This window comes from Prionailurus bengalensis, chromosome A3 (genome assembly GCF_016509475.1).
Source record: "Prionailurus bengalensis isolate Pbe53 chromosome A3, Fcat_Pben_1.1_paternal_pri, whole genome shotgun sequence".
Lineage (NCBI taxonomy): Eukaryota > Metazoa > Chordata > Mammalia > Carnivora > Felidae > Prionailurus > Prionailurus bengalensis.
In genome coordinates this window covers 3,750,579-3,777,903 of record NC_057354.1, presented here as the reverse complement: position 1 = coordinate 3,777,903, position 27,325 = coordinate 3,750,579, and the positions used below count along the sequence as shown (strand labels likewise).

The following is a 27,325-nucleotide window of genomic DNA, read 5'->3' as shown; positions in this document are numbered from 1 at the left end:
TATTTCATTCTAGAATGGGATCTGGTTTCATCTTGCGTTAGGCTGCTCTGTGTGAACCTACCATTTCTGTAAGGCAGCGACAGCTGAATATCGGCAGTGTCGAATGGTTCAATCCAATACAAGTTAAATTAAACTTTGAGGAGTAGGCCGATTAGCCCTTTGCGTGGCTCTGGGTTTTAAAAAGGACGTCTACGGATTTCAGCATATTTGTGTCATGTGTGGTGAGCAGTGGTTAGTGGGTAGGGCACACTGGTTGGCCTACGTGTAGCCTGTTGTCACCAGAAAGCCCTAGACCTCCCCAAAGGACAGGGATTTAATCATAAGGTCCTTTCCTTCCCTAGAGAAGAACCCATCGCATCTCATGAAAATTGAATGTGTCAAAGTGTATCGCATGAGGTTTTGTTTTTTTTTCCCCACTAAATTAGTGTGTATCCCTCGGTAACGCAGATGAATAAATTAATCATGCCCCCCCGCCCCCACTGGGTTGTGGGGCCCTCAGTGTGAAATTCACTTTCTCTTGTCGCTGATCCTTCAAGGGAATTTTCTGCCTTTGACTTTTCTTTCTGAGGTGATTTCAAGTTGGCCAGATTCTGTGGGGGTTTTAGCTGGACTTGGCACTTTTGCAGCAAGAGTAGGCCTTTTGCTCTCCTTCTTCCAGAGCAATGGTCAGATCAAACTGTGGTCCCCAACTGAGCCTCTGTTCTGGGGGGTTTGAACACTGTCGGGGAATTCTTTTGGCTTGCTGAAGCATGGGATTTCATGGCTGGTTCCTCCCCTGGTTCTGTCATGGGCATGGCCAATGTGGTGAGGGCCACAGGGCCACTGGAAAGGTCTGTGGCCTGAGCACCACCACGGGGTCACTGGAGAGGTCTGTGGCCTGACCACAGCCGTGGGGCCACTGGAGAGGTCTGTGGCCCGATCATAGCCACTGAGGGCCACTGGAGAGGTCTGTGGCCCGATCACGGCCATGGGGCCACTCGGAGAGGTCTGTGGCCCGAGCACCGCCACGGGGCCACTGGAGAGGTCTGTGGCCTGAGCACCGCCATGGGGCCACTGGAGAGAGGTCTGTGGTCTGGCCACGGGGCCACTGGAGAAGTCTGTGGCTGGACCACAGCCATGGGGCCAGCATAGGGTACAGCCAGCCCAAATGTCCTGGCTCTGAAGCCCCAGCTCTTTCCAGGTCGTTGAATGAGATTGTTGTGAGCTCCTTGAAAGCAGGCCCTGCGCTCATTTTGTTGGTGTCCCTGTGGCTCTGGCTCATCATAGGTGTGTGACGGGCACAGAGGAAGGCCGTTTGGTGCCGGGTGGCTTCTGAAGTGAGGAAGAGGCATCGCCACACTACCGTTGGAGGGCACTGTGTCCAAGAGCAAACAGCTCCTCCCAGGAGGCCCAAACTCCCCACTTTATTGGGTGAGCCCCGCCCCCAGCGGCCCCCACCCTACACAGGGCTCCCACAGGCCGATACGGTGCCCACATGCACATCAGTAGACGTTATAAGCACCCACGAGGAGGCCACAGACTCACGTGGACAGGCCGGTGGGGCCTGAAACAGACAGAGGCCATGGCCCCTTCCACAAGGTCTCTCCATTGCCATCCCCTTTGCTTCCTGGGGGCGGCGGCCATGTCTCAGTCAGGCCCCCAAGGACATACGGCTGAAAATCCAAAACTGAATCACAGCGCTGCTTTCCTGTGATTCCCTTGAAAACTGTGGGACTTTGCCCAGGACCTCTGTGGTGTCTTCATGCGTTCGGCAGGTGTTTATTGAGTGCCTGCCGTGTGCCAGAGACTGTGATGCAGGAAGGCCACCCAGGGAGCCCAGAGAGACCGGGGACGAGCTGGCGGGGGCGCTCGTGGTGGGGGTGTGACAGGTGGCCGCGTGCAGTCACCGTGCTGCACTCCCACTCGCGTGAGGTCGCGTAGCCCTCCCGGCGGCCGGTGGCATGCTGGCGTCATGCCCCCTGCGCACATGGAGGCCCGGAGAGGCCCAGGGACTTGGCCTCGCTTCGGCAGCTGATGAGAGCGCAGCCACGGGCCGTCCGTCTGGCTGTGGAGCAGAGTTCAGGGTGGGCCTGCGGCAGCCTTTCCTGGGGGGACTGAGCTTGTGCGGGGGGTCGGTGGGGGGGCTCCGTCCTGACTGGTCGTGTGAGCAGCACCCACCCGTGTCTATGCCCGACAGAGGCACCGTGGCCAGAAATCCAGCAAAGCCAGAGATTCCCATGCTCCGTGAGACACGATGGAGGGGAGCGGCGACGGGGGGCCAGGGCGCACAGAGCAGGGCCCCCAGCCCTGACCCTGGGAAGGTCTTTGGGGAGGAAGCGAGGTGTAAGCTGCGAGCCAGGATAGGAGCTGGCCAGGCTAGGATGCAGGGCGAAAGGGTTCTATTGGGAAGGCACCTATAGGGTTCCTGAAGCAAAAGAAAAGAGGCGCTCAGGAACCAAGAAGTGGCCAGTCTGGTTGGGTGATCGGTGAGGAGGCCAAGAGCAGGCAAGGCCAGATCCCGTAGGGGGGATACTGTGGACCTCCTGGGCTCCCATCCAGAGGGCATCTGACCTTGAGCAGGGCGGTTACTGGGATCCAACAGAAATTTATGGAGTTCCTGCTGCCCTTGCTGTATCATGCTGGGTCCACAGAGTCCTTGCCTTCAAGAAGCTTCTGTGCCAATGTGAACGTAAACAGATACACGACACGTCAGAGAGCGACACGTGCCAAAGAAGGCGAAACAAAGTGATGTCTTCGAGTGAGCTGTGAAAGGTACCGGAAAGCCACATGGAGAAGGTGGGTGGGGAGGGGTGGCACGTGGGGACAGTTGAGATTTGGGGATGAGGAGTCAGCCCTGTGGCGATGTCGGGGGGAATGCATTCCCAGCAGAGGGGATAGCTGGTGCAAAGGCCCTGAGGCAGAAGCCCACCGGGCACGCTCAGGGAACGCAGAGTACGGTCAGCGTGGCTGGAATGGATCAGATGGGGTGGAAACGGTACTGAGGGAAGCCAGAGTGTCCTCAAGGAGTTTGGGTGTGATCCCGAACTGAGCGGGGAGCCACTAGGGAGTTTAAGCAGGGGGTGGCGGGCCTGATTTGTAACTCTGACCATCACTGTGCTTCTGTGCAACCAGTGGCTTGTGGAACAGCAAGTGTGGAGGTTGGGTGGAGGGGGTTAGCTCTTGCTACAGAGGACGGTGAATGGGGGTTTCACGCTCCCAGGGTGTGCCGCCACCCCCAAAATGCAGACAAATGGAATCCTGTACCGTGTGGGCTTCCGTGACTTAGTATGTTTTCCCGGGGCTCAGGCATGTGCAGCGGGTGTGACGTTCCTTTATATGGCGGAGTAAGAGTCCCCTGTAGGGACAGACCGCGTTCTATCCGTTCATCGGTTGTTGGAAGTTTGGGTTATTTCTTCCCACTCTCTGGCTACTGTGAGCCACGCTGCTGCAAATATTCACGTACGGGTTTTTGCGTGGACGTATATTTTTAGTTCTTCGGGGTAAACACCTGGGAGCGGAATTGTCAGACGGCGGCGCTGTGTAACCGCTCGGGAACCTGCCCGACCGTCTCCCACGGCGGCTGCCCCGCCTTACGTTCCCGTCAGTGGTGTGTTGAGGGTGACACTTCCTCACATCCTCACCCACACTCGTGAGGGTCCCTGAGCATCTCTGACCCCCGCCGTCACACTCGTCCTCAGCGGTTGCCGGGCGATCTACAAACCAGGCACCTGGCGATAGCACCCACCAGCTCTCGGCTACACGAGAGGCAGCACATCCACAGGCTCCCAGGGGTCAGGACGCCTTCAGGGGCAGGGCCCTTGCGTTCTCTCCTGCCCGTGTTCATTTCAACCCCCCGCTCCCGCCGGAAGGACTGGGGATCTCAGGCCTCACTTCATTTACTTAATGGATGAGGAAGGAAATGATTTCTGAGGCCAAATGGTTTCTGAGACCAGAGCAGTCCCCATGGACTCCGTTTCAACAATGCACTTAAACTTCCACTTGGGGATTCACTCATTAGGCTGGGAACTGTGACCAAAGACCTTTCAACGTATGATGTTTATAAAGGGAGTTTGAGAATGATGACTTTCAAAAAGGCATTTGAGCGGGAAGGATTGGGGTCATTTTGGGGTCCCCAGTGTGTTTGGAGCTTGTAAAAGCAGCTGGACGCGGGGCGCACTTTGTGCTACCCTGGTCTGGTCTCGGGGGCGGGTGAGCGGCAGAGATGTGCCGCAGTCTCCCTCACCCGGTGAGATGTGCAGCCCCGTGTTTGTGTCCAGGGCCGTCACCGGTGCTGCGTGATCCCAGGCCAGTCGCTCAGCCCTGCTGGGCTACATTTGTCTCTCTGGCACCTGGCTCCCGATGGAAATGCACGTAAGATCAACAGGCAGTGAAGATTTTTTCTGGAGCAAGGTGGGAATGTGAATATTCCAAGCTGCCGCTTTCCAGGTGGCTTCGCACATTGTTTTTTTCTGAATTGGACGTGCTCACCCCCAACTCATTCTCATCGAGTCAGATGTCTTCTAGGGCGTTTGTCCAGACCTCCATCATCGCCCTCAGGCGCCTTTCTCCCTCCAAGCACTTACTTGGGCTGTCACAGTACAGCTGTGAATTCAGTTCTTTGATTGATGTCCCTGTGTCCGTGAGCCCGGGTAGACAGTGAGCCCAGGTAGGCTATGAGCCCAGTGAGGGCAGGCACCATGTCACCCCAGTTTTGCTTGTCAGTGTCACCCTAGCACGTGGCACAGAGCAGATGGGGGTCTTCGTTTGGGTTTATTGCTAGGCGACCCTGGGACGTGGGTCTGAGAGCAAGTAACTCCTAAGAAAGCGGTCCGAGGAGGGACCGAAAGGGGAAGTCACGTCGGGAAGAGGAAGAGGCTGAGTCGGGGTGGTCTCGGGCAGGGCTGCGCAGAGAGCCACTGCTCCCGATCCCACAGGGGACCCTGGAGCGCGAGCAGCTCCTCAGATTTGTCTCTAACAGAGGCGAGGGGACGGCGCTTTACTCGTGTCAAGTCACCGGCTCAGGCCAGCCAGGCCGTGTCGACCCCCAGCACTGCCCGCTCTTTCACAGGGACACTGGGAGGGCCCGAGGTCGTGGCCTCGGGACGGTGGGGACCCGGGGAGAGCCTGCCCTGGGCTCAGGACACACCCAGGGTCCTGCCCACGTCCTCCTGGTCGTGCTTGGATGAATGGGGCTGCCACCTAGTTCCGAATTTGCGGTTTCTGGGGTGCTCTGACGCGGGAGAAGGTCTGCGATGGTCAGCGGACGTGGAGTTTCGGATTCCCACGGCCGGAGCGCTTTGAAATTCGTGATCCTTCACAATTTTTAACTTAGGGTCATTGCCAGGTTTGCGTGAGACTTTATGCTTTTATGGCTCTTTCACATCTGCGTGAGTCGCAGTCCTGACGCACGTGTGGGTTATCGTTTGGCACCCCGGCCTCCTTCCTTCTGGACCCCAGAGTCCTGATGCTGCGAAGGGCGGGGTTGACAGGCAGAGGCCAGGCCGGGAGGCGCGGCGGCATTAAGTGCACAGGGAGCCTGCTCGGCTTGGTGTTGACCTGCCGCGGCCAGAACAATCGCGCGCTTCGTTCTCCGGGACATCGGTTTCGTCAGCGCTGGGTCAGGCCTCCGCTCGAGGTGCAGGTGCATGGAAGAATGGAGGGCTGTCTGCTCTTTGTTCTACTGGAAACCACCGCTCTTTTTGGTGGGTTTTATGGCTCTGACTCTGGCTTTATGACACGACAGAGGGCCCCACTGGGTCAGGACACAGTGTCTGTTCAAATTGAGGTAAAATGACCTAAATTTAACATTTGAAATCCCGAGATTTAACATTTTGGCTCCTTAAAGGGTATGATGGTGTGGCCTGAAGTACATTCACATTGTGGCGCAACCCCTAATTCTAGAACTTTCTTGTCACCGAAACGGAAACTCTGCCCGTCAGCAGCCGCTCCCATCCTCCCCCCCCTCCCCCGCCCCCGGCCCAGCCCTGGCGACCACTAACCCACGTTTGTCCGCTCTGGCCTTTTCGTGTAAGTGGACAGACACGTCTTTGTGCCTGCTTCTCTCTCTCAGCATCACGTCCTGGGGGCCCATCCACGTCGTGGCGCGCGTCAGTGCGTCGTTCTTTCGGGCGTGTGATACGGCGCAGCCGTGTGGGAAACGGGCTGGCCCGTGAAACAGGGCACAGGGGCGCCTGGGTGGCTCAGTCGGTTAAGCATCTGACTTCAGCTCAGGTCAGGATCTCCCAGTTCATGGGTTCGAGCCCCGCATTGGTCTGCACTGACAGTACACAGCCTGCTTGGGGTTCTGTCTCCCTCTCTGCCCCACAGGCAGTCTTTCTTTCTCTCTCTTCCAGAATAAAAAAAAAAACACAAAACAAAACCTGGAACAGAAGACCAGAAATCCCCCTCCTGGGTGTGTACCCCAAACGCGCTAGAAATAGGTCTTCAAGCGAGCACTGGTCCACGAGTATTCCCACAGCGCTGTGGTGGACCGAGAAGCAAAATATACAACGAGGTAGTCCTTTTCTTTAGTGTTTATCGCATCAGGTGTTGTCGCTTTGGCAGGAATCTTACTGCGTCCGGAGACAGTCCTCTCCTTGGCACAGGGCCGCCAGCCTCACTCTCCGTCACGGCGCCCCTTCCGCTCATCGGCTCCTTGCCTGATTCCTTCCAGAATGTCTCTCGGGAACCTGCTGGGGCCGAGCCTGCAAGGCCCGTCCCAGTGGGGAGAGTCTGAGGGAGAACACACCAGAGGAGCAGGGCCCACGGAGCCAAGGACAGAGGACGCGCTGGCACTGGGAACCCAGGGACAAGAAGAGGTGGCCTGCGGAGGAGGGAGGAGGGAGGAGGGAGGAGGGAGGGATGGGCCCCTCCAGGAGCTGCCAAATGTGGGGCTGCGGGGGTGGGAAGAGCCCCCGGCGGCCGGAGCTGCTGGTGAGGGAGAGGCCGGGGCTGAGGAACAAAGTGGGATTTTATTCTGACGCCCGTGGAAGCCCCTGGAGCGGGTTAAGCGGGGTGAGGTGGGGGGAAGGGATCGTGGCATGACATGACCGGGGTCAGACGCTGCAGGCGACTGGGAGCCGCGAGGGGGGCCAGGCCCGGGGTGCAGGAGCAGAAGACAGTGCAGGTCAACGTCTAGTTGTCCGTTCTGCTGTTGCCACCCATTTCCCCTAGACCTTGGGTCTGGGAGGGCAGGGCCGGGTCTTGGGCCCAGAGCGGTGCTCAGGAAGGAGCACTTGAGTGTGAGTCCGTCAGTCCGGTGTGCAGTGAGGCGGGGGGTGGACAGAGCTGACTGCCGCGTGAGAGCGGCTCCCGGGGGCCCCGCAGCGGTGGAGAGCAGTGACTGGGGCCAGGGTTAGCCCTGCGGCCATCAGCTGGGGCTGGCCCTGCCTGGGGGACCCCCGGGGGCTGTCTCCCAGCAGCCAGAGACTCTGGGCATGCTCCGAGCAGGCAGGTGTCACCGGCTCTTGCCTGTTCCCAGAAGGTGTGCACTGTGCAGACTTGCTGGGTCGCTGAGCCGTCTCGGCCCCGCTGTCACTTCTGTGATGGCACCAGGGGAGCCGGGGGCCGGGACAGGGCTTGTGGTGAAGCTAGGAGCCAGGGGGACAGCAAAGTGCAGGTGCTCAGGCGGGGCGGCCTTTGCTCTCAGGGGAGGGTCTCGGGGGCAGCGTCACATCAACCCCTGAGGGGCCAGAAGGAGGCGGCGTGGGGCAAGAAAGTGTGGCTAAAAAGCATCAAGTTCAGAAAGAGCTCAACTTGGTATAAAGCCTGAGAAACGTCTGATTGTGTAGGATTGTGAACTTCAGCTACGCCTGCACTAGGTCCCTGGGTAGGGACAGTTGGTTCTCAAATGCTTGCTGAGCCCTCACTGAACCCTCTTGAGCTCTGTGTTTGGGCCTGAGCAGGGGGCGGTTACATGGGACACACTTGGTCCCTGCTCTCCTGGTCACATAGCCGAGAAGGACATTCAGTTCACGGACAGGCAAATCCAGAGCTAATTCTAAATGATACTGAAGTCTATGGTGAAAAACCCGTAACAGGTGGGTATGGAGGATGGGACCGTGAGGTATGCGTAGGAGTTCATCAGGGAAGAGTGTTACCTCCAGAAGGATTGGCATGGGGGCAGCCCTGTGTCAGGAGAAACTGAGCGGGAAGCAGAAGGGAGATAGTGGAGGGAAGCAGCTTGAAGAAGCAGTCACCTGGGGGCGCCTGGGGGGCTCAAAGGACTCTCGATTTCGGCTCAGGTCATGACCTCACGGTTTCATGAATTCAAGCCCCGCCTCGGGCTCTGTGCTGACTGCGCGTGGAACCTGCTTGGGATTCTCTCTCTCTGCCCCTCCCCCGCTCTCTTTCTCACTCTCTAAATAACTAACTAACTAACTAAATAAATAAATAAATAAAAGTAGGATTGGGGTCACAGCTGGGGTCTTGGGTTTCACCAGAAAAGTCACAGTGACATTAAGCAGGAAAGTAATGCGAGGCCCTGCTGGGGGGGGGGGGGGGGCAGGGGGCGGGGCAGGCTTAAGCGGATACTGGGAAACCAGTCTGAGGCTAGAGTTGGAGGTGGGTAGTGACACTGGCTGAACCCTAGGGGTCAGCAGCAAGAGTGAAGGTAAGGGATCCTGAGCCAAAGCCATTCCTTCCCGCCTTCTTTCTTCTCCCGGCGTCCAGTGGGCCTTTTCCCCGAAGACGTTTCCGAAGGGACCACCTAAGGCAGGGGTCAGCTCCCAGAGCACGTGCGCCTTCCACTGGTGTTTATAAATCAAGCTTGGGTAAAGCGTATCCGCGCCTATTATTTAGGTATCGTGGATGGCTCTCATGCAGCGGCCCGGTAGTTGCCACAGAGATTGTCTGGCCCTTTACAGAAAGCATTGGCCCATCCCTGACCCGAGCGGCATGAACGTGGCACCCATTTTCAAGATGCAAATCTGTTGGCTCAGACTCTTCCCAGCCTTTACGTGTGTGTAATTCCTCTCAGAAATGCTAAAAGCACGCGTATTTCTAAAAATTAACATTTGTCCATAAGCTCTGACTGGCATGTAAGAGCCTCATGTCACACTTTAGCGTGGAAAGTCTGGGCTGGGGCTTGGGCTTTGAAGGCAGTGGGGAATATTACTTATCTCCGTTTATAGTGCGATGCTGACGTCTCTCGGTGCGCTGTTTTACGGTTTATCCTTTCTCTGAAATACGCGTTTTTCTCCCCTCTGTAGAAGAAGATCTTTAGGCGGCTGTCTTTAAAAGCAGCTTTTCGTCTTTGCAAAGCCTGTGGGCTTCTCGCTGAGCAATTTCTGCAGGGGTTTGCCGACGTGCAAGTGCAGACCAACCTACTAAGCGCGATGCCGACAACACCGGTGTCCGAGACGCCAAAGGTGCCTTCCGGGTCCCCCCTTTCACCGTCCCCCACTCCACGGCCCTCGTGGTCTAATTCCTCGTTGCAAACCCCACGCAGCCTTTTCAGACCCACCTGATTTGCAGATTCGAGCTGATTTTCACTTGGAGAACCGGCCATATGTCTGGCAGACGTCAGCGACCATTGGCAGGATCACGGGGTTGATGCTAAACAGATGGTTTCTCTCGTCCCGTGTGCTGGTTTTCCCACCAGACGTGCGAGGCAGAAAGAAACCACTTTGAGGAGGCCTTGGTTTCTGCACTGGCGTCGGGGCGTAGATGGTACCCACTGTCCCGTCTTTGTTTTCTCCTCACCATTGCTGTGCGGGGGCCCCGGGCAGCTACATGGCTCAGAGCCGTGGGAAGTTTCAAAGCCCAGCTTCTGCAAAGGTCTTAGAGAATCCCGTTATCTTTGGAACCCAGATATTAGGGATAAGACTTTTATATTCCAAAAATAAATTGTCGTGAACACTTCTTAGCAGGAATACATTAAAAAATTTTTTTTAATGTTTCTTTTTGAGAGAGAAAGCGAGAGAGAGAGAGAGAGAGAGAGAGAGAGAGAGAGAGAGCATGAACGGGGGAGGGTCAGAGAGAGAGGGAGACACAGAATCCGAAGCAGGCTCCAGGCTCCGAGCCATCAGCACAGAGCCCGACGCGGGGCTCGAACTCACAGACCGCGAGATCATGACCTGAGCCAAAGTCGGACGCTCAACCGACTGAGCCCCCCGGGCGCCCCCTGCAGGAATATGTTTAAACTGCTTCATCTCACGTCTCCAGCTCGAAGTCTGTTGTTGCCCCAGCCTGTGTGTGGTTATGGTTATGGCTGTCTGGGCAACGAGGTGTAAATAGGGGTTGCCTGATCTGTCTGTTTAGGAAGAGCTGGTGAAACGGCCGTAGACGGTTGCTTACTGCAGGACTTCTCAGAGCCTTCACTGTGATCATTCGCGGCAGCCCTTCAGGGAGGGCTTCTAGTGTAGGCAGCGTTTTCCCATCGGTCTTTATCCACAGAGCATCTCCCAAGCTAGGGTTCCATGGAACATGCTTTGGGAAACACTGGTGTCGCCCCAATGGCGAGCTCTACATCCAAAAGCCTGGGCTCCTGTGCCAGCCCTGCCACTTACCGGCTGTGTGACTCCATACGTGGGTCCTGTCCCCTCAGCCTCCTCTTCCCAAATGGCAAATGGAGCTGGAAACGTAGCCCCTGCCTCCTGGGGTCGTTTGCTTGGAATGAACGTGCCAATGAATTTGGCGGCTGCCCTCGGCCTTCTAAACCGTGTTCTCCTACGACGAAGCGTCCATTCGATCCGCAGGGTCCCGGGGCTCGTGTTCACTCCGACGCCTCGCCAGGGTCTCCTGTTGCCTTCCCTGTGTTTCTTGGGCGCTTTGGCTGACGGGCAGGGCCGAGAAAGCCTCCGTCTGTGTCAAGGGCTGCTCGTGGCGGCCGCCGGGGGAGGGGATGGGCCAGCATGAAGCCTGGAAGTTGCTTAGGGATTGTAATTATCTCCTGCCGTCCAGGGGCGCAGAGGTGACTCCGGGTCGCTGTTAATAACCAGTGACCTGCATTTGGATTGCACTTCAGTTTTTCTACCGCAGGATCAATGTCTCTCATTCATTCATTTATTCACTCAGTCCATCATTCATTTATCCCACACACCGGGTGCCGTGCTGGGCGCCCGAGGAGGAGTGGGAGCCTGCTCTTGGGGTCCTCGTGGCCTTTACTGGTGAGGCCGCGGTTATCTGCACGGGGCTGTAAGGGACCACAGGTTCTGATGGACAGGCTCGCAGAGCAGCAGGAAAATCCCGCAGAGGTCCTGGGAATAGAGCCATCGGCCCTTAGAAGTTCTTCTCCCCTTTTAAGTAAGTTCACCCTTCTTCCTGCATCCCTGCCCTCTCCCTCCCCACCCCAGCGACCTGTCCCCGCCTCCACTCCCGGCCACGGTTACGTGGAGTGGACTCACGTAGGTGTTCGGCTCTGGGCCCTGGTTCTGTCTGTATTGATCAGTGCTCCCCAGATATCCTGCTCTAAGGTCGTCACTCAAGAATTTTCCAGGAATGGGGACAGTCAAACCACAGTCCTTGTACATCTGGGAGACTTAAAATCCATTTTGAGGGGTGCCTGGGTGGCGCAGTCGGTTGAGCGTCCGACTTCAGCCAGGTCACGATCTCGCGGTCCGTGAGTTCGAGCCCCGCGTCAGGCTCTGGGCTGATGGCTCGGAGCCCGGAGCCTGTTTCCGATTCTGTGTCTCCCTCTCTCTCTGCCCCTCCCCCGTTCATGCTCTGTCTCTCTCTGTCCCCAAAATAAATAAACGTTGAAAAAAAAAATTAAAAATCCATTTTGAAAATCTGGGTTTGGAGGTTCAGATGCATCCTGGTGGTGGTTCAATTAAAACACTGAGAACTTCCTTCGTAGACACCTGTCAGGGCACATCTTTTGGGGCCTGGCCACAAGCTGTGGGTCTTTCGATGCTAAGTGCCACAGTTTTGCTCTATGCTGCTTTGATGCTTAGGTCTGCTCCAGCCCTGGCTTTCGCCCCTCATCCCCGACAGTGCTGTCTTCACCCGCTCCATGTGATCTAGCGAGGGGGTTAGGATGAGGGCTTTTGGAGCGGACATCCTGACTTGTAAGCATCCTGTCACCTTAGCTGTGTGACCTGGGAAAGTTATCTCACACCTTTGTGCCTCCGGCTTCCTCCTTGTCACATGGGGGATGAAAAGACTGACCTGCCTGCCTGCTGAGGTCTTTTTTTTTTTTTTTTTAAGTTTATTTATTTATTTGGAGAGAGAGAAACAGAGAGAATGAGAGAGCACATGAGCAGGGGAGGGCAGAGAGAGAGGGAGAGAGAGAATCCTGAGCAGACTCCCCACTGTCAGCACAGAGCCCAGCATGGGACTCAAACTCACAAACTGCGAGATCACCACCTGAGCTGAAATCAAGACTCAGACACTCAACCGGCTGAGCCACCCAAGCGCCTCCGCCTTCTAGGGTCTTGATGGGAACGAAAGGAGCTGATTCGTGTTCGGTGCTCAGGACGGGGCTTGTCACGCAACACAGCAAGTGCTCCGTAGATGTGCTGTTGCTGGAACAGACCTGGGTGTTCCTGATCCTTCCCTGTGCACCAATGCCCCAGGTGGAGGGCTCTCCCGGCTCTGATGAGGGCTCTCACTCAGCAACATCTCTGGATCCCTCCCTTCGCCGGCCTGTGCGACCCTCATGCTGCCTGTCCCCTCTCAGAGAGCCTCCCTGCCTGCAGCCAGGCTCCCTGCAGCCGTCATCCACACGGCACTCGGGGAGGCCCCTTCACAGTGCTGGTCCTCTGTGCCTCCCCTGCCCTCCCCATTCCAGAAACCCCGAGCTCCAGGATGAAGGCTCTCAGATTCGAGTGCCCAGACCCACCCTGGCAAATTGGTAACACCAAGGACGACACAGTTTTATTCATTTATGTATATTTTTAAATGTTTATTTTCGAGAGAGAGAGAGCAAGCAGGGGAGGAGTGGGGCGGGGGGGGGGGGGGGGACAGAGGACCTGAAGCGGGTTCCACACTGTCAGCCCAGAGCCTGATGCAGGGCTGGAACCCACCAACCGTGAGATCATGACCTGAGCCGAAGTCGGACGCTCAACCGACTGGGCCACCCAGGCGCCCCCGCGTCGTTTCTTATTCACTTATCAATATACTTTTAATTAAAAGAGTCCTCTCTTACCGTGAGGTTATTTTCTGCCTATTATTTATGGTCAGTCGTGGTGATAATACATGACAGTCTCGTGCAGGTGTATTTGCGTGTGTGTGCGTGTGTGTGTTGGTCGTTAATCGGCAGTGTAGGAAGTTGGCATCTCTGAGCACGTCCGTCTCCCACGTGGAAGTTTTACGGGGCTTCTGGACCTCCGAGATGAGGACGCCAGACCTTGCTTTTCTGCCTCATCTCCCATCGCCCAAATACCACGTCCTGTCGTGCTTTGATGGATTCGCACCCTTTATTCAGCTCCTCAACCTCCAAGGCCGCAATCAAGTATCACCCGCCCCCCAGCAGCCTTCTCAGAGCCCGCCTCCCTCCATGCAGAGCAGCTCTGGCCCCGGGCGGGCCTCACCTGATGCCTGCTGCCTGAGTTTGGGAATGAATGAATGCATGAAGCAAGCGGAAAGCGGTCTTCCGATTTTGACTGATAGAGAGGGCGTCTGTCTGTCTTCCCTGCGAGGCCAGCCACTCAGCTTGCGGGGGTCATCAGCGAGTGGGGGTCCCCTCCGTGGTGTGTTTTGGGGAGAGGCCAAGTGCTAGAAGAGGGAGACAGGTCAGTCGATGGAAGATGGGGAAGCAGAAATGCCCGGGGTCACTAAGGAGTGGACTCTGGAGTCCGATGGACGGGGGTCGGATCCAGGCGCCAGAGTCACAGGCCAAGCAGGTGTTCATTTGAGTGCCTCCCGTGTAAAGATGCCAGGGGCCCACGGTGAACGAGACAGCCACAGCTCCTGTTCTCACGGACAGGACTTCGTTTGTCCAGGTGAGAAAGACAGATGGCAATTGTAAACAGTACGTCCCGGGAGGATGTCCGAGAGCTATCGGAGCGAGGGTGGACGGGATGTCATGAAGGAAGGGGCTGGCCCTGGGCCAGGCATGAAAATGAGCCCGTAAGCTCAGTGAGCTCAGTCATGGTGGCCTTCCCGGCCTTGTCCTAGAGCGGTACCTCAACGTAGGTCTGTGGGACCCATCGGTGGGGGAGGGAGGCAGGGTTGGGGACCAGGAGAGGGCTGGAGTGTTGGGGGGGCGGAGCTGTCTCGTGTCAGCAGGCCGGGCCACCTGCCCCATCCATCATTTGGGAACCCGGGACGCCTCCCGCCTGCCCTGTGGCTGCCAGTTTCACTTCCTCACGCAGATGTGGGGAAACATGTTTCATTAATTAACTGCTAATGCTTCACAGGTGGCAGAGGTGGCCCGGGAACAGCCCCGCTGTGTCATTCGGAGGCTGGAGGGATGTGCTAATGTGTCTGCACCCCCGGGAATGCCCCCGGTGGGGGAAGGGGGCTCCCCAGCAGCCCGAGAGAGACACTGGGTGAACTCACGGGCTGGAGGGAGAGGGAGGGGGGCAGGGGCGCCAACCGCCCTCCCCCCCTCCCCCCACCCCGGGACACACACGTGCGGGAACACAGCCACTCCTGCGTACACACGTGTCCCCGTGCACACCCACCCTTGGTGTGCCCAGGAGGACACACACCCGCCTCTTGCTCACACAGACCCCCGGGCACACAGTCGGAGAGAGTCGTGCCCTCTCTGTCCTCGAGGTGCTTGTGATCCCTTCGCTGGAGGGTACAGCGTCTGTTCTGACGTTTCTGTCCTTGCTCCTGGTCCTGGGCTGAGCCCCGCGGGGGGGAGGCGGAGGAGGGAGGGGGTGCTGGGGGTGCAGCCCTCAGCCTTCTGGAGCCTGCTGCCCTGGGCTTTTGCTCCCCGATGACAGAAGGTCCCCGAGGCGTTGCTCAGACGAACGTGTCTGTCCTGGTCAAGCGAGGCGGGTATTTGCTAAATGGACAAATCAGATCTTTTTTTTTTTAATATGAAATTTATTGTCAAATTGGCTTCCATACAACTCCCAGTGCTCATCGCAACAGGTGCCCTCCTCGATGCCCAGCACCCACCCCCCATCAGCCCTCAGTTTATTCTGTTTTTAGTGAGATGAAGATCCCTCAATGGCTTCCTGCTGAATTTCAAGTCAAGTTCGAGCCCTTGGGGCCCCTGCCTTTTCTGTGCTCCAGGCTGTGCATGAGGACCCTGTGTGTCAGAGGGGCATTGGGAACCCCGGTACCTGCTCCAACCACTAGGGGCAGAGGTGGGGGGGGGCAGGGAGTCCAGGGACTCACATGATGATGGTGGGGAGGACGGAGAGGGTGGGGAGGAAGGCGATGGCGAGGAGGGAGACTCTGCCCCTCGGCCCACCTTCCATGGGTTCAAGCAAGCCATGTGTCCGAGCCCCGGGCAGGGATTTGGGAAGTCCCGTGCCCTCGGTTCCCCAGCGAGGCCAGGGCAGGCGTGAGGGTGCAGGGAGGGGTGGTGCCAGCACGCCCTGCCCCGTTAGTGAGTGACAGAGCCAGGATGTGAACCCCAGATGCCTGGTTGTAGCACCTGCTTTCTTAACAACTGCACCCTACTACCTCCCATAGCATGCTGCGTGCCGTGAATGTCGCCGTGCAGGGATGACGACTGTGAATAGGGGGCGGAGGTGAGTGGGTGGCCACCAGGAGCAGCTCTGGGGAGCTACACAGACGTGGTGATCAACCTGCACTTTGTGCTACAGGAGAAGAGGAAGGGCAGGGAGCGTGCGGAACAGCGATGTGATCAGTTATATTTGTAAGGGCGGGGATCGCGGGGAGACCGGCTGGAAGGCCTTGTGGGGCATGCGGGGGAGCCGCCGGCGGCCGGTGGCCTGGACCGGGGTCACGGGTTCTACTTTGTGCTGCTCTGTTTTTGCTTTGGCTGCTAGGAAGCTCGGAGCCGTGTGTGTGCCCTCCTCTGGATTTCCGCACTCCTCGTGTGGGGCATGTGTGTTTCTGTGACGCCACCTTTTGTGGAGTGGTGACAATGGTCCATTGTCCCTCCGCACATCTCTGGGGATCTTCATTTTCACTCCAGCCCAAGGCCTGGGGAGACCTGGCCAGTTCTCTTCCGCAGGACAGCGGCTCTCCTTGTGTCGTGTGGCTCTGACCCACACGCTTGAACCTGGCGCCCGTAGGCAGGAGAGGATGGTAAGACACAGTAAGCTGCTTCTGGGAAGAGAAGGGCCTGTCTGCATCCCGCGGCTGGAGCACGGTGCTGGGGAGATGGTGGGGGGGGGGATCCGTGACAGGTGCCCTGGGGCTTCCTTGGCTACCCCCCCCCCACCGGGCCCCTGCTGGGTGCCGGGTACTGGGGACAAGCTCGAGCAAGCTCGTCTCTCAACAAGACACCCCTAAGCTTGTTCTTCCACGCGGGTTGCTTTGTAGACCACCGGGGACAGTCTCCGGTATGTAGTTAGCGCTCAATTAATAACAGCCAGAGAGAGCGGCCGCGCAACCTGGGTGGCTGGGACAGTCCTGCTTTGTGCCTTCTGCTGGTGTCTTACCCATTTGTGTCCTGCTCCGGGAGATAAATTCACACAGTCACCGTAGAGGCAGCTTCCAGATACGAGAGGGGTCCGGGCCCAGGCCCCGCAGGGTCATGCCCGACCTCCGGCGTTTTCTCGCTCTGTGGGTCCACAAGATGACTCACTGCTCTGAGCCTCAGTGTGCTCATCTGTAAAATGGATACGATAGGAGTCCTGTATCTCATAGATTTACTGTGAGGGTAAAGTTAGTTGGTACCTGGCCAGGAACAAGCAGTGACTTTCACTCCAGGATAATTCTTTTGTTCCTCATATAATAGAAATTACTGTGAAAATTTCTACCAGAACTGGCATGGTCTTAGACACCAGAGTGTCTGTATGGTCTTAAAACGTAGTTAATATCATTCTACATGGATTGTAACATGCTCTCAATCAACTGTGTGTTATATATGTTTACCTAAGTTTCCAGCCTCTGGGGCCACCCTGCGTTTTCCTTTGAATGCTGGATGTCAGGGACAATCATTATCTTTCTTTTACACGTGTGGAAACTGAGGCTCGGAGGGGCTGGGTGCCGTGAGCCCTGGCTGGCTGCTCCCAGCCCAGGCGGCTCATCTCTGGGGCGTCCATCACCTGGGGCGCCGGGCCAGGTCTGGCCCCTCTGGTGGCCTCTCACGGAGGACCCTCCCGACACCCCCTCACTCCAGCCCTGCTCATCCAGCATATTTGGGCCCCTCTGGGGCTTCTTGTCTCTTTATAAACTCAGGCTCCCAGCCCCTGCTTGTGCATCGCAGTGAAGTGAATTAACCCACTGGCTGTGGGACTAAATGTGTTCTGGGTGGCACGTGTGTGTGCGTGTGTGTGTGCACGTGGGGTGTCCTGGCCGGGGTCCGGGCACCGGTGCCGGCAGCCATGCTGGGTGGGGAGCACTGGCTGGTCTGTGAACCCCCACCCGAGTGACACTGAGAGGTTAAAACTCAGCACACCCAGGGCCTCGTCACTGCCCTGTCCCAGGAGGGGTTTGGGGCATCTTGAGGTTTTCCCCCATCCTCCCGGGCGCCGGCCCGAGCTCTGGTCTGAGCTGTGCCGTGGGACAGGGGTCCGGGCGGGCAGTGGAGACAGCAGCCGTCTGGCTCACGTGACTCTGCACTTTGACCGTCTTGTCCGCTGCACTGTTTTCCGTTCTCACCGATCTTTTTCCTTAAACAATGAACACATCGTGAACTACAGAGCGGCCTGTGGAGAAGCATGTGTGTTTCTCTTCCCGGGCCCCACAGTAGCAAGTGTCCCCCGTTGCTCAAGGGCCCCACGGACGTCTTCTCTGCCCCGGGCTTTGGAGAATCACTGGTGGCCCCGTGGGTGAGGGGAGCCACGCGGGATTGGTGATCACCTGGCCCCTCCTTGGTGTGCTCCCCTTGCAGATGAGATGGACCCAGCCCCCCCAGCGCGCTCCGAGTATCTGGTCTCAGGGACCCGAACCCCCCCCGTGAGGAGGAACAGCAAACTGGCCACCCTGGGCAGGATCTTCAAGCCCTGGAAATGGAGGAAGAAGAAAAACGAAAAACTGAAGCAGACCACATCCGGTGAGCATGGGGGACAGGGAGCCGGTGCCACTGTCCCGGAGCTTCTCGATGCTGATGTTGTCTCCCCCTCCCCCACGGGGGAGCGGGCTCCCACAGCAGGGGCTGCTCCGCCTTTGGGTCCCTTCCTTCCTCTGGCACAGGCCCCACCCACCTGGCTGGGGGCGGGGCCAGCACCGGGCACACCTGCAGCCCACTGCCCGCCCAGACCCACGGGGCACACGGGTGGATGGGACCTTGTTCATGCGCACCTGGGGGTCCCTGCGGGGCAGGGAGGCCAGCTGGTGACGGCAGTCCTTGCCGACCACACTGCAGTAGCACGCGCCCAGCCCCCACCCCCGGACCCGCACTTCGGGGGGCCTGCCGTCCCTAGGAGCCCCTAGGAGTGATTCAGAGGGCCAGGGCCCTCATCTCGGCCCCAATTCCCGCAGGCTTCTCCTCTTGCTGGAAGCCAGGGCCGCCGGCTCCAGGGCTCCTAAGCTCTTCCCGAGGAGGGTGCCCACAGGCAGTGCCCCCCCAACGCCCTCCCACCACCGGGTCCAGAAGCCCCCTTCCGTCACTCACCTGCGGCCCCATCCTCACACCCTGCCGGTCCCAGCGCTGTGGGAAGTTGGGTCGCGGCGGTTGGACCGTTGCCCCTGCCCCCTCGAAATCCACGCCAGGAGCTACGGCCACGAGACAACCACACGGACACGTGATGACAGCCATACAGCAGGCAGTGATAGCGAGCAGTGACCAACCAGACACTCAGAGCACCCACGTCTCCCGTCACCCACGTTACCGTGACCCCGCCCATCTCAGGGAGGGCAAGCCGGTCCCGCGGCCAAGGTCTGGTTCTTGAGGGAGAGGGTGTCCTTGGTGAAGGGGAGGGGGGCCGGTGCCGTGAGAAGCAAACCCCATGGGCCTCGCGCTGAGCTGTGCACCTGTTAGCTACGGCTGGAAACAATTAGTGAGGGAGACGCGCATGTGGAATTAGTCTAGGCCTTGGGGACCAGCCTGGTAAGTGCCCGTCTCGGGCTGCTGTCTCTGACGGTCCCCAGGGCCCCTGTCTCCTTCCCAGCCCTGAAGCCGCGCGGCGTGCAGAGACAGGGCTACCCCAACAGGTCTTTCCCTCACACCTGTTACACGTTTTACAAATTATTTTTAACCCCCTGAGAAGCTGATTGACCCGTTCTCCTTGTCCACAAGGGCAGCACATCAGTGTTACTGCGGGAATCTCAAACACCTCCTGTGTGCCAGGGACAGAGTAGACGGGGGACCCAGGCCCTGTGCACTGAGGGCTCTCCGCCCAGCGGGGAGTGGGGCGACAGACCAGTGAGCATGCGTGCAAGCATGCGAGACGTCACGGCTCCAGTGGGGCCCCAGGGGAGCTGAGCAGGTGCTGGGGAGGAGTGCGGAGGGGTGCGGTGGGTGGGCAGATCTGAGAAGGCTCGGGTGAGGAGGCACCGTTGAACTGAGATGTGATTGGCCCCTTGAGAAAAGCAGGGCAAAGCATTGCAGCAGAGGGAACAGTTCACTCAAAGGCGTGGAGTTGGAGAAGGCACCAGGGCCCAGAGCAGGGTGGCCTCCGTGACCTGGGGAGCCCCTGATGCTCTCTGGGCCGTGGGATTGGAGGGTTGAGCCGTGCAGGCCCCCTCGGCACTGTGCTGCCACTGAGTGGCCTGGAGGTTCGTCAGGATGCTGTGGGGTTCTTGTAGATGCATGGAAGGTCTCCAGGTTAATTAATACCTGCAGGATCCCCACCTGGAGGCCCTTTATCAGGCATCTGGCCATCTCAGGAGCAGGACTGCATTTCGTTTACTTATTCCAGACCATTCTTCCCCGCAAAGTGTGGGATGGTAGTTATTTCAGCTTTTCAAAAACGCCATTTCACAAGCACTATTGGTTAGCGTGAGAGGAAGTCAATCTGAAGGTGATTTCAAGACACTAACGAAGCCGGCAGTGGTCTGGGCGGGGCGGGAGGGGCAGCGTCATGGGGACGGCTCCCAGAGGCTGCAGTTGGGGAAGTGGCCCCGAGCCGGCACCTGCTGTGGGGGGCTGGCTCGGTGATAGGGGCGGCCCCCTGAGACGGGACAGCAGACCCTCGCAGCTGCCTCTTTGGGGTGTTGGGAGGGCTCAGGAGTCAGAGCAGACAACGTCCTGTGTGTGAGCCGGGCCCCCGTGAGCGTGACCCGAGCTGGCTGGCTGATCACGCGGCTCTTTGGACCTCCACCCCTGTTCTGCGCACCCCTGTCTGTGAGGCTGGACAGCAGCCCCTCTACTCACACTTCCCAAAGTCAGAGTTCAGTGTCTCAGTTTCGTGCATACTTCTGGTCCCCGGACATTGGATTGGAAATTGGACTAAAAAAGGAAATTATGCTCCCTTTGCCGGAAAACGTCTTCCTGCTGGTATGTTTGGCTTTTCCCTGTCCGTCTTCAGCTGTCGGTGTGAGCGCCCTGAGGGAGGTCGGCCCGGACATTCCAGCACAGCCTGGGCTTCCCAGACCCCTACCTCCCAGTCCCTCTGGTTCTGGGTCATTCCACGGCCCCAGGTGTAGATGCTTCTCATCCAGCTTCCCCGGCGCTGCCTCCAGGCGGAGGCCATGCCTGTCTGGCTCCCCCATGCCTTTACAACGTAGGTGCTCAGTTAATGCTTTATTAGTTCTAAGCATTTGAGCAGCTCTGTTATCCCTGCCGGCTGGCTCCCACTCGAGCCCTGGAGGGAGGGGGGCTGAATTGTTTCTGCTTCCTAGGGACACCCCAGCGCGTGCTCAGTAGATATTTTTGGCTAAGTAACTTCCTCGTCCTTACCTGTTTGTCCTCTGCTGCCAGTCTTTAAGCTCCGAGGGGAGAGGCCGGCTCCGGTCTGTGCTCCCTGCTGCAGCCCTCACCGGGCAGAGTGCTGGCACACACGGGTGACCCATAGGCCCTCTGGGATCAGGCTTAGTAGCCAGCAATTTGCATCTTTCAAAGAAGGGGGTCCAAGGAATTGCATGGGGTCGTATTTGGAAATTGAGTTCTAACTGTAGGCAGATAGTTTTCTGGACAGATGAGGAAAAGGAGACCGGCAAGGAGAGTGAGCCCCCGGCCTCGCGAGTAGGGGTGAGTGGGAGCTGGCACCGTGGCCGGGCCCCGCCCCCGTCCTCCCTCCCTGTCTGGCAACTTCTCTGAAAGCTTTAAAACCTGGGGTTTTCTCGGAGGAACTTCTGGGAAGGCAGTGGTCACAAAAGACCATGTTCTGACCAGAGCTCTAGAGCCACCAGGGTGTCTGGAAACATAACAGCACCCACAGAAAAGCGCCCCCGGGTGTTGGGGGTGGAGGGAGGGTGCGGTCCTGGGCCGGTAAGTTGGGGAGCCTTTGGCGGAAGGTAGGCATGTGCAGGAGTCAGCGTAAGGAAGCGTTAGCCGAGGCGTTGCTTTGCAGATGAATCACAGAAATCACTGCCTTGAACAGTGCGCTCAATGTGCTCCCCTCCGCCGTGCGTACGTGCAACGCTCATCAGGCTGCGTAGTAAGAAAGCTTGGAAGTCCCCAACGGCGCTCCCCGCCCGGTGGCCCCCAGCCCCGTGGTCTTGCCCGTGACTCACCGGCCTATTTGTATGTTGTGCAGCACTGGAGAAGAAGATGGCCGGCAGGCAAGGTCGGGAGGAGCTCATCAAGAAGGGTCTCCTGGAGATGATGGAGCGGGGTAAGTGGGGCCGCCACGGTGGCAGATGCTGGGCCAGGGTGCCCGGCAAAGGTCAAGGGCGGAACGGTGATCCGGGAAGCCGGGTATCGGGATACAGGGGCTGGACCCGAAGGAGGCCATTCACCGTCGGGTCCCTCCGTGAGGTTACAGGGCCACCTCTGCAAGTGGCCCGGAGCTAACGCCTGTGGGGCCACGTCTGGCGGCTTCCTGCCCTAGCTGGGCCCGGGCCAGGCCGCTGCCGGGTCCTGGTTCCCCACGAAGTGGCAGGATTGGCTTTTGGTTTTTTCCTGTTGACGTCATTGTTCCTGATGCGGGCGAGTTGTTTTTACTCGCACGGCCGTCTAGTACCCTTGCTGGTCCTTGTGACGTGTGGACGGCTTTCTGGGTGCTGAGCGTCCTCACCCTCACCCCTTCACAGCACCCTCAGCCCCCCGGGAGCGCTCGGATGCCGCTTACACTGTGCCCTGGAGGCCTCGCCACTGTGATGTCTGCGTGGCCACCTCTGTGTCTTTGAGAAACACCACCTGTTGTGGCTCGCGGGTCATTCGTAACGTTCGTGGCCTCCCCGCCTCGTCCTGCTCTCTGGGTGATGACGAGGCACGGGACTCAGGGCCCGACGCACACCTTTTGTGGGTCCTCCTCCTCTGGGACTCTGGTGTCCCCCCCACCTCACCGCCGCTGGGAGCTTTCTCTCGAGCCGGACCAAGCTCTTGCCTCCTGACTGAAGGGTCCTGGCCTCCCGGAGCCAGTTCCCAGAGGGTGTGAGGGCACGTGGCGCCCCTACCCCCTTCCTGTCCTAGATCTCACTAGTGTGTTTGTCTTTTGGCCCAGGAATCAGGGCCGGGAAGGGACCTTGCGAAGTCAGGGCATCCGGATATATACCAGGCTCCGCCCCCGTCCTGCCTGTCTGCTCTCAAACCCCCTGTGGTCTTTGTCCTCATGTCTCTTCTTCAGCTTCAAAGAGTGAAGTATTTTTGGTTTTAATTTTATTTATATATTTTGAGAGAGAGAGAGAGGGAGAGAGAGAATCCCAAGCAGGCTCTGTGCTGTCAGCTCAGAGCCCGATGCGGGGCTCGGTCTGACAAACCGAGAGATCATGACCTGAGCTGAGATCGAGAGTCGGACGCTGAACCGACCGAGCCACCCAGGTGCCCACAGAGTGAAGTATTTTGAGGACGCCATCTTCCTGGGAAACCAACACAGCAGATGACTCACGACTGATGATCTAACTTGCGTGTAAGAGGACAGCTCGCTACCCAGTCCTTCAGGGTTCGGATGCCGAATGTTCCGACTCTCGGGTTTGGGGGGATGTCGTTGCTGATAGGAACTTGGACTGTGTTAGTCTGGATGGGACAAAACAGCTCCAAATTCTGCATTTTGAGCATGTTTCCAGCCAACCTTCCTTTGGATCTTGGGGAAGGGGGATGGGAAATGAAAACAGACTTGAGGCCTGTGTATCATCTATCATAGAAAATGCTATCGCTGGTGCATGAAAAGTAAGTGGACGGATTTGATTGCTGTCAGGAAAACAGAGGGGTGGGTGCAGAACCGAAGGGGAGTCTTCCAGAAGAGCAGTCTGCCTTTCCTCAGCTCTGAACCTTTGTTAAACGGTTTTGTCTGATGACTGATGGGCCATATGGAGCAGGCGGTGTCTGGCTTTGGCCCCCAGAGTGTCATCTGCCACCCCCCCCCCCTTTAGATCACACTTTGTCTCGCCGAGTGATTATGAACCGGGAACCAGGTGGGTCCGACACACGGTCTCCTTCCTCAGGGGTTGAAACCGTGCTCATTAAGTGATGCCACAGGAGATGGTCCCACGATGCAGGATCACCACGGAGGGGGTGGGGTGAGCACCCGGAGAACAAGACCCCGGGACCCGACCTGGGCAGGGGGCCACGGGGTCATGTCTGCGGGGGATCCCAGGGCCCCGGGAGAGCAGGCTCGTTCTCAGAGTGAGCAGCGCTGTGCGTTAGCTTCGCCAGGCGAACTCTTGGATTAAATGCCCTGGGGGCGGGACCCACACGGCTGGACTTCACAGTACCTCCCCAGCTGCCTCTGGCTTTGGTGCCACCGAGGCTGAGAAACAGAGAGCGGGGAAGTGGGACATATCTTCCAGCCCTGGAGGGCCCGCGGTGGAAGGGAGAAGGTGGGTGAGGGGCAAGCAGGTAGGAAGTGTGGAGGGGGCCCTGGGTCTGACAGAGCCTTGTATCTTCCCTGCACCACCCCCCCCCCCCCCCGGAAGCTACCGGGTGACAAAGGCACTTCCAAGTGGCCGCAGGAGCCCGGGGCAGCACAGGGGCACGTGCTGAGCGGGTCTGCGGTGAGCCTGCCCAGCGTGTCGCTGAGGCTGGCATGCTAGGGAAGCAGGGTGCCTCTGGGAGGCGGCCTGGGGCCAGGGGGAGGAGGGGGACGTGCTCTTGTCGTGCTCTTTCCTCCATGTGCTCCAGCTCCTGAGGCTGCAGGGATAGCAGGATCTAGGACAGTGCTTGGCATCAGGCTCCTGGGGCACCTCCTGCCCCACACTGGGGTTTGTGCCAAGCACTTGCTTAGAAAATGCCTTTTCCCACTGGGGGCGGGGTCAAATCCTGGTCAGGCCGTGTGCGCCCCGGATTTGTCCTGGTATTGGGATGGCCGGCTGGGTGCTGGGAATCCTTGGTGGGGGTGCCGAGTGCCCCCTTCCGGCTCTGGGCTCGGAGCTGAGCCTCCTCCCCTCCACTGGCCTCCGCGTAGCCTCGGTGTGGGGGTGAGCCCCGCCTCCGGGGTTCGGAGGAAGGACTCCGTGGCCACCACCAGCTGCCAGCCAGGCTGCTTGTCTGCAGCCGGAGCACCTCCCTGTGGCCAAGCGGTACCCAGGGCTTCATGCCCAGCGGGCGCCTGGGTGGTGGGTGTGGGTGACAGTGACCAAGGGGCCCAGAGAGGCCGCCACGCGCTCGGGTCACAGACCCTGCAGAGCTGCCCCAGACCTCACCCGTGCCCTTCTTTGGCCAGGACGAAGCCGCACACATGCACGGTCTCCGTGTGTGTCATCTGGGGGTTTGCCCACCCCTAGAGCAGTCAGCAGCCTGATGATGTGAGCTGGTCTCCGGGAGGGGACTGCAGGGAAGAGCCCCGGGGTCCCCGGGAGATGAGCCCGTGTCCCTTCTGGGCGTGTGGTTTTATGAGGCAGTCTGACCCCCCACCCCCCTTGTTCCTGCAAGTCTGCTGATGTGCCGGGTGTGCGCGGGGAGGGGGCAGGTGACCCTTCCCTGCTTTGGCCAGGCTCCACCGACTCCTGGGTGACTGGTGAGGGCCAGCAGCGTCCCAGCCCCTCCGCCGCATCCTAACCCACGGGACAGGAGCCTGCACATTTCCCCCCAGTGACTTTGCTCCGTCTTCCCGCGTGCGTCCACTCGGCATTTGCTTCAGTAACTGGAGGAATCTCCCGTTCCAGCACCGGGTGTAAAAAAGATACTTGTGTTCGGTGACCCGAGAGACGCGTGGTTTCCTTCCTCGGGGAGGGGGCGTTGGGCGGCGACGAGTCAGGTGCATCTGGCTGCTACATGGCGGGAAGGCCGGGTGCGGTGCATGTGTTTGCGGCACGTTCCTGTCGCCGTGGCCGCTCTGTGTGACACCGGTGGTCCACCGTGTGCCCCTCCACAGCCCCCGGGGGGAGGACGGACATCCGATGGAGAGCAGGCCGGGAGGGAGGGCTGGCTGAACGGCGAGGCACAGGGGACAAGCCACCCACATCTCCTCGCCACCCCCCCAACGGCGTTTCTAGGCAACGGCCCTGCCAGCAGGGCTATTTTGGGAACTGCCAACTTTTCATTGAACGTGATTATGAACCGGGGCTCTGAGCGCAGCCCAGAAAGGTCCTACAAGTGCGCTGAGCGGGGACGCAGGGGAGGGCCCCTAAGTCCGCGTGTTTGGGGAGGACGAAGACTTGGCTGAGCTGGCCACAGGCTGCAGGCCTCTGGGCCCCACACGGGCGAGTTCTGGTCACGTGATTGTCGTTGGTGATGACTAGGGGAGGGTCGTGGGTTCAGACAGTGGTCGTCCCTGGCCGCCAGCGGCCTGTCCTTTCGAAGGAGGGGTGTGCCTCTGTAAGCGGCGGGCAGCAGCCTCCCCTCGCGGAGGTGTGCGGTCCGGCCGAGACGATGCTGTGTCCCCGGCAGGCAGGCCCCTCGGTGCCAGCTGTGCTCTGCGCCCTGCCACCGAGGACCAAGTAAGCTGGTGGCAGAGACCGTCACGACTGCATGTCGAGTCCGCGTAAATCAGCCCTGAGCGGCGTCCGGGAAAGTGTAGTTTTGAGCTTTGTGACGTTCAGCTATGCCCACTGGGTCTGCGCCCTTGGCTGGCATCTGGGTCTTTGCCTGCACCAGGGCGGGTTGGCAGACCATCGCTGCAAGTCTGCAGCAGGTCTGGTCCGGGAGCAGGTTCTGCAAGGCCCTCGGGTTGGGCACGGTTTTTAAACTTAAAGGGTTTTGTGAAAATTAAAAAAGAACGCAGTACCTGCCGTGTGGCCCACAAAGTCTGAAATACCAGCCGTCTCGTTTTTTGGAAGAGGCTGCCGGCCCCTCGTCTAGGACCTTTGGTCAGCTGACCTGGCTGCAGAGACGAGCCCTTCCCGGCCCCAAATCTCCAGACTTCCGGCTGGCCGGCCTCTCTGCCCTTCCCTGGGGAGAGGGCTGTGCAGCCGGGGGGGCGGGGGGCTTGGTGGGCATCAGCTGCGACTCCCGTCCCTTTGGGGTCCCATGCCGGGCACCAGGCCCCAGTCCCGGGTGCGGCGAGGATCCTGCCGAGGGAGCCTGTCACCCTCACGTGGGCGCGCGGGCTCAGCCCAGGGGCCGGGCCCTCAGGCTTCCTCGTCAGGCCTCATCAAGGGCAGTAACGATAATTGCAAGCATATGTCGCGTGCCTGCTCTTGGCCAGGTGCGTGGTGTAGCGGAACTGATTTAATTCCCACGTGGAGGCCGTGAAGCAAGTAGCGATGTTGTTACCCCCGTCTCGGAGGCCAGGAAGCGGATGCCCAGAGGTGTCTGCCGTGAGATGGGAGGCATGGGTAGGGCGACCTACTTCTTGTCCAACTTTGGGGGTGAAAGGGACGTTGTTGGGGGACACGAGGGCAGCAGGTAGGGAGTGAGACAGGCGGAGGCGGAAGGGGCCTGACTCTGAGACTGACCCCCGCACCCTTGCCACGGGGATGGGAAGCAGCTCTCCCGAGCCAGGCTGACCTCCCCGCCGTGCCGTCTCCCCACGGGGGGACGTGTGTGGGTCACACTGCTGCTCTGTGCCGTGGTGACCTCCCTGAACTGGCCGTGACACCTGAGGGGGCCGTGCAGGTGCCCCGTGCGTGGGTCGGTGCTCTGTGTCTCAGAAGGGGTGATGGTTATCAGCTGGCTGTGTCCCAGCCCGGACCCGCCCTCTGGTGGCCATGCGACTGGGCCGGTTATGCACCTGGGCACAAAGCCCCTCATTTTCAAAGGCCGCACCCTCCAAGTTCCAGCAGCCGAGCCCCCAAGCAAGGGGAGACACTGGATCCTTGTTTCAGCCCTACTAGGAACCTGGGGTCATTTTTTGAAACGATATTTTTAAGTTTATTTATTTTTTTTGAGAGCGAGAGGGAGCATGAGTGGGAGAGCGGCAGACAGAGGGAGAGAGAGAATCCCAAG

The 27,325-nt window shown here is 58.9% G+C and overlaps 1 protein-coding gene across 2 annotated transcripts in view; it reads left to right on the top strand.

Annotated features, from left to right (window-relative positions):
- The window catches only part of PHACTR3 (phosphatase and actin regulator 3), a 213,032-nt gene that overhangs the window by 95,349 nt on the left and 90,358 nt on the right, over positions 1 to 27,325 (top strand). Inside the window, exons 2-3 of one of the 2 annotated variants that reach the window (XM_043553552.1) lie at positions 17,849 to 18,010; positions 21,597 to 21,674. In XM_043553552.1, coding sequence (XP_043409487.1) covers positions 17,849 to 18,010; positions 21,597 to 21,674 — 240 coding nt within the window. The remainder of the gene's footprint in view (positions 1 to 17,848; positions 18,011 to 21,596; positions 21,675 to 27,325) is intronic. The other variant, XM_043553554.1, reaches the window with a different exon arrangement.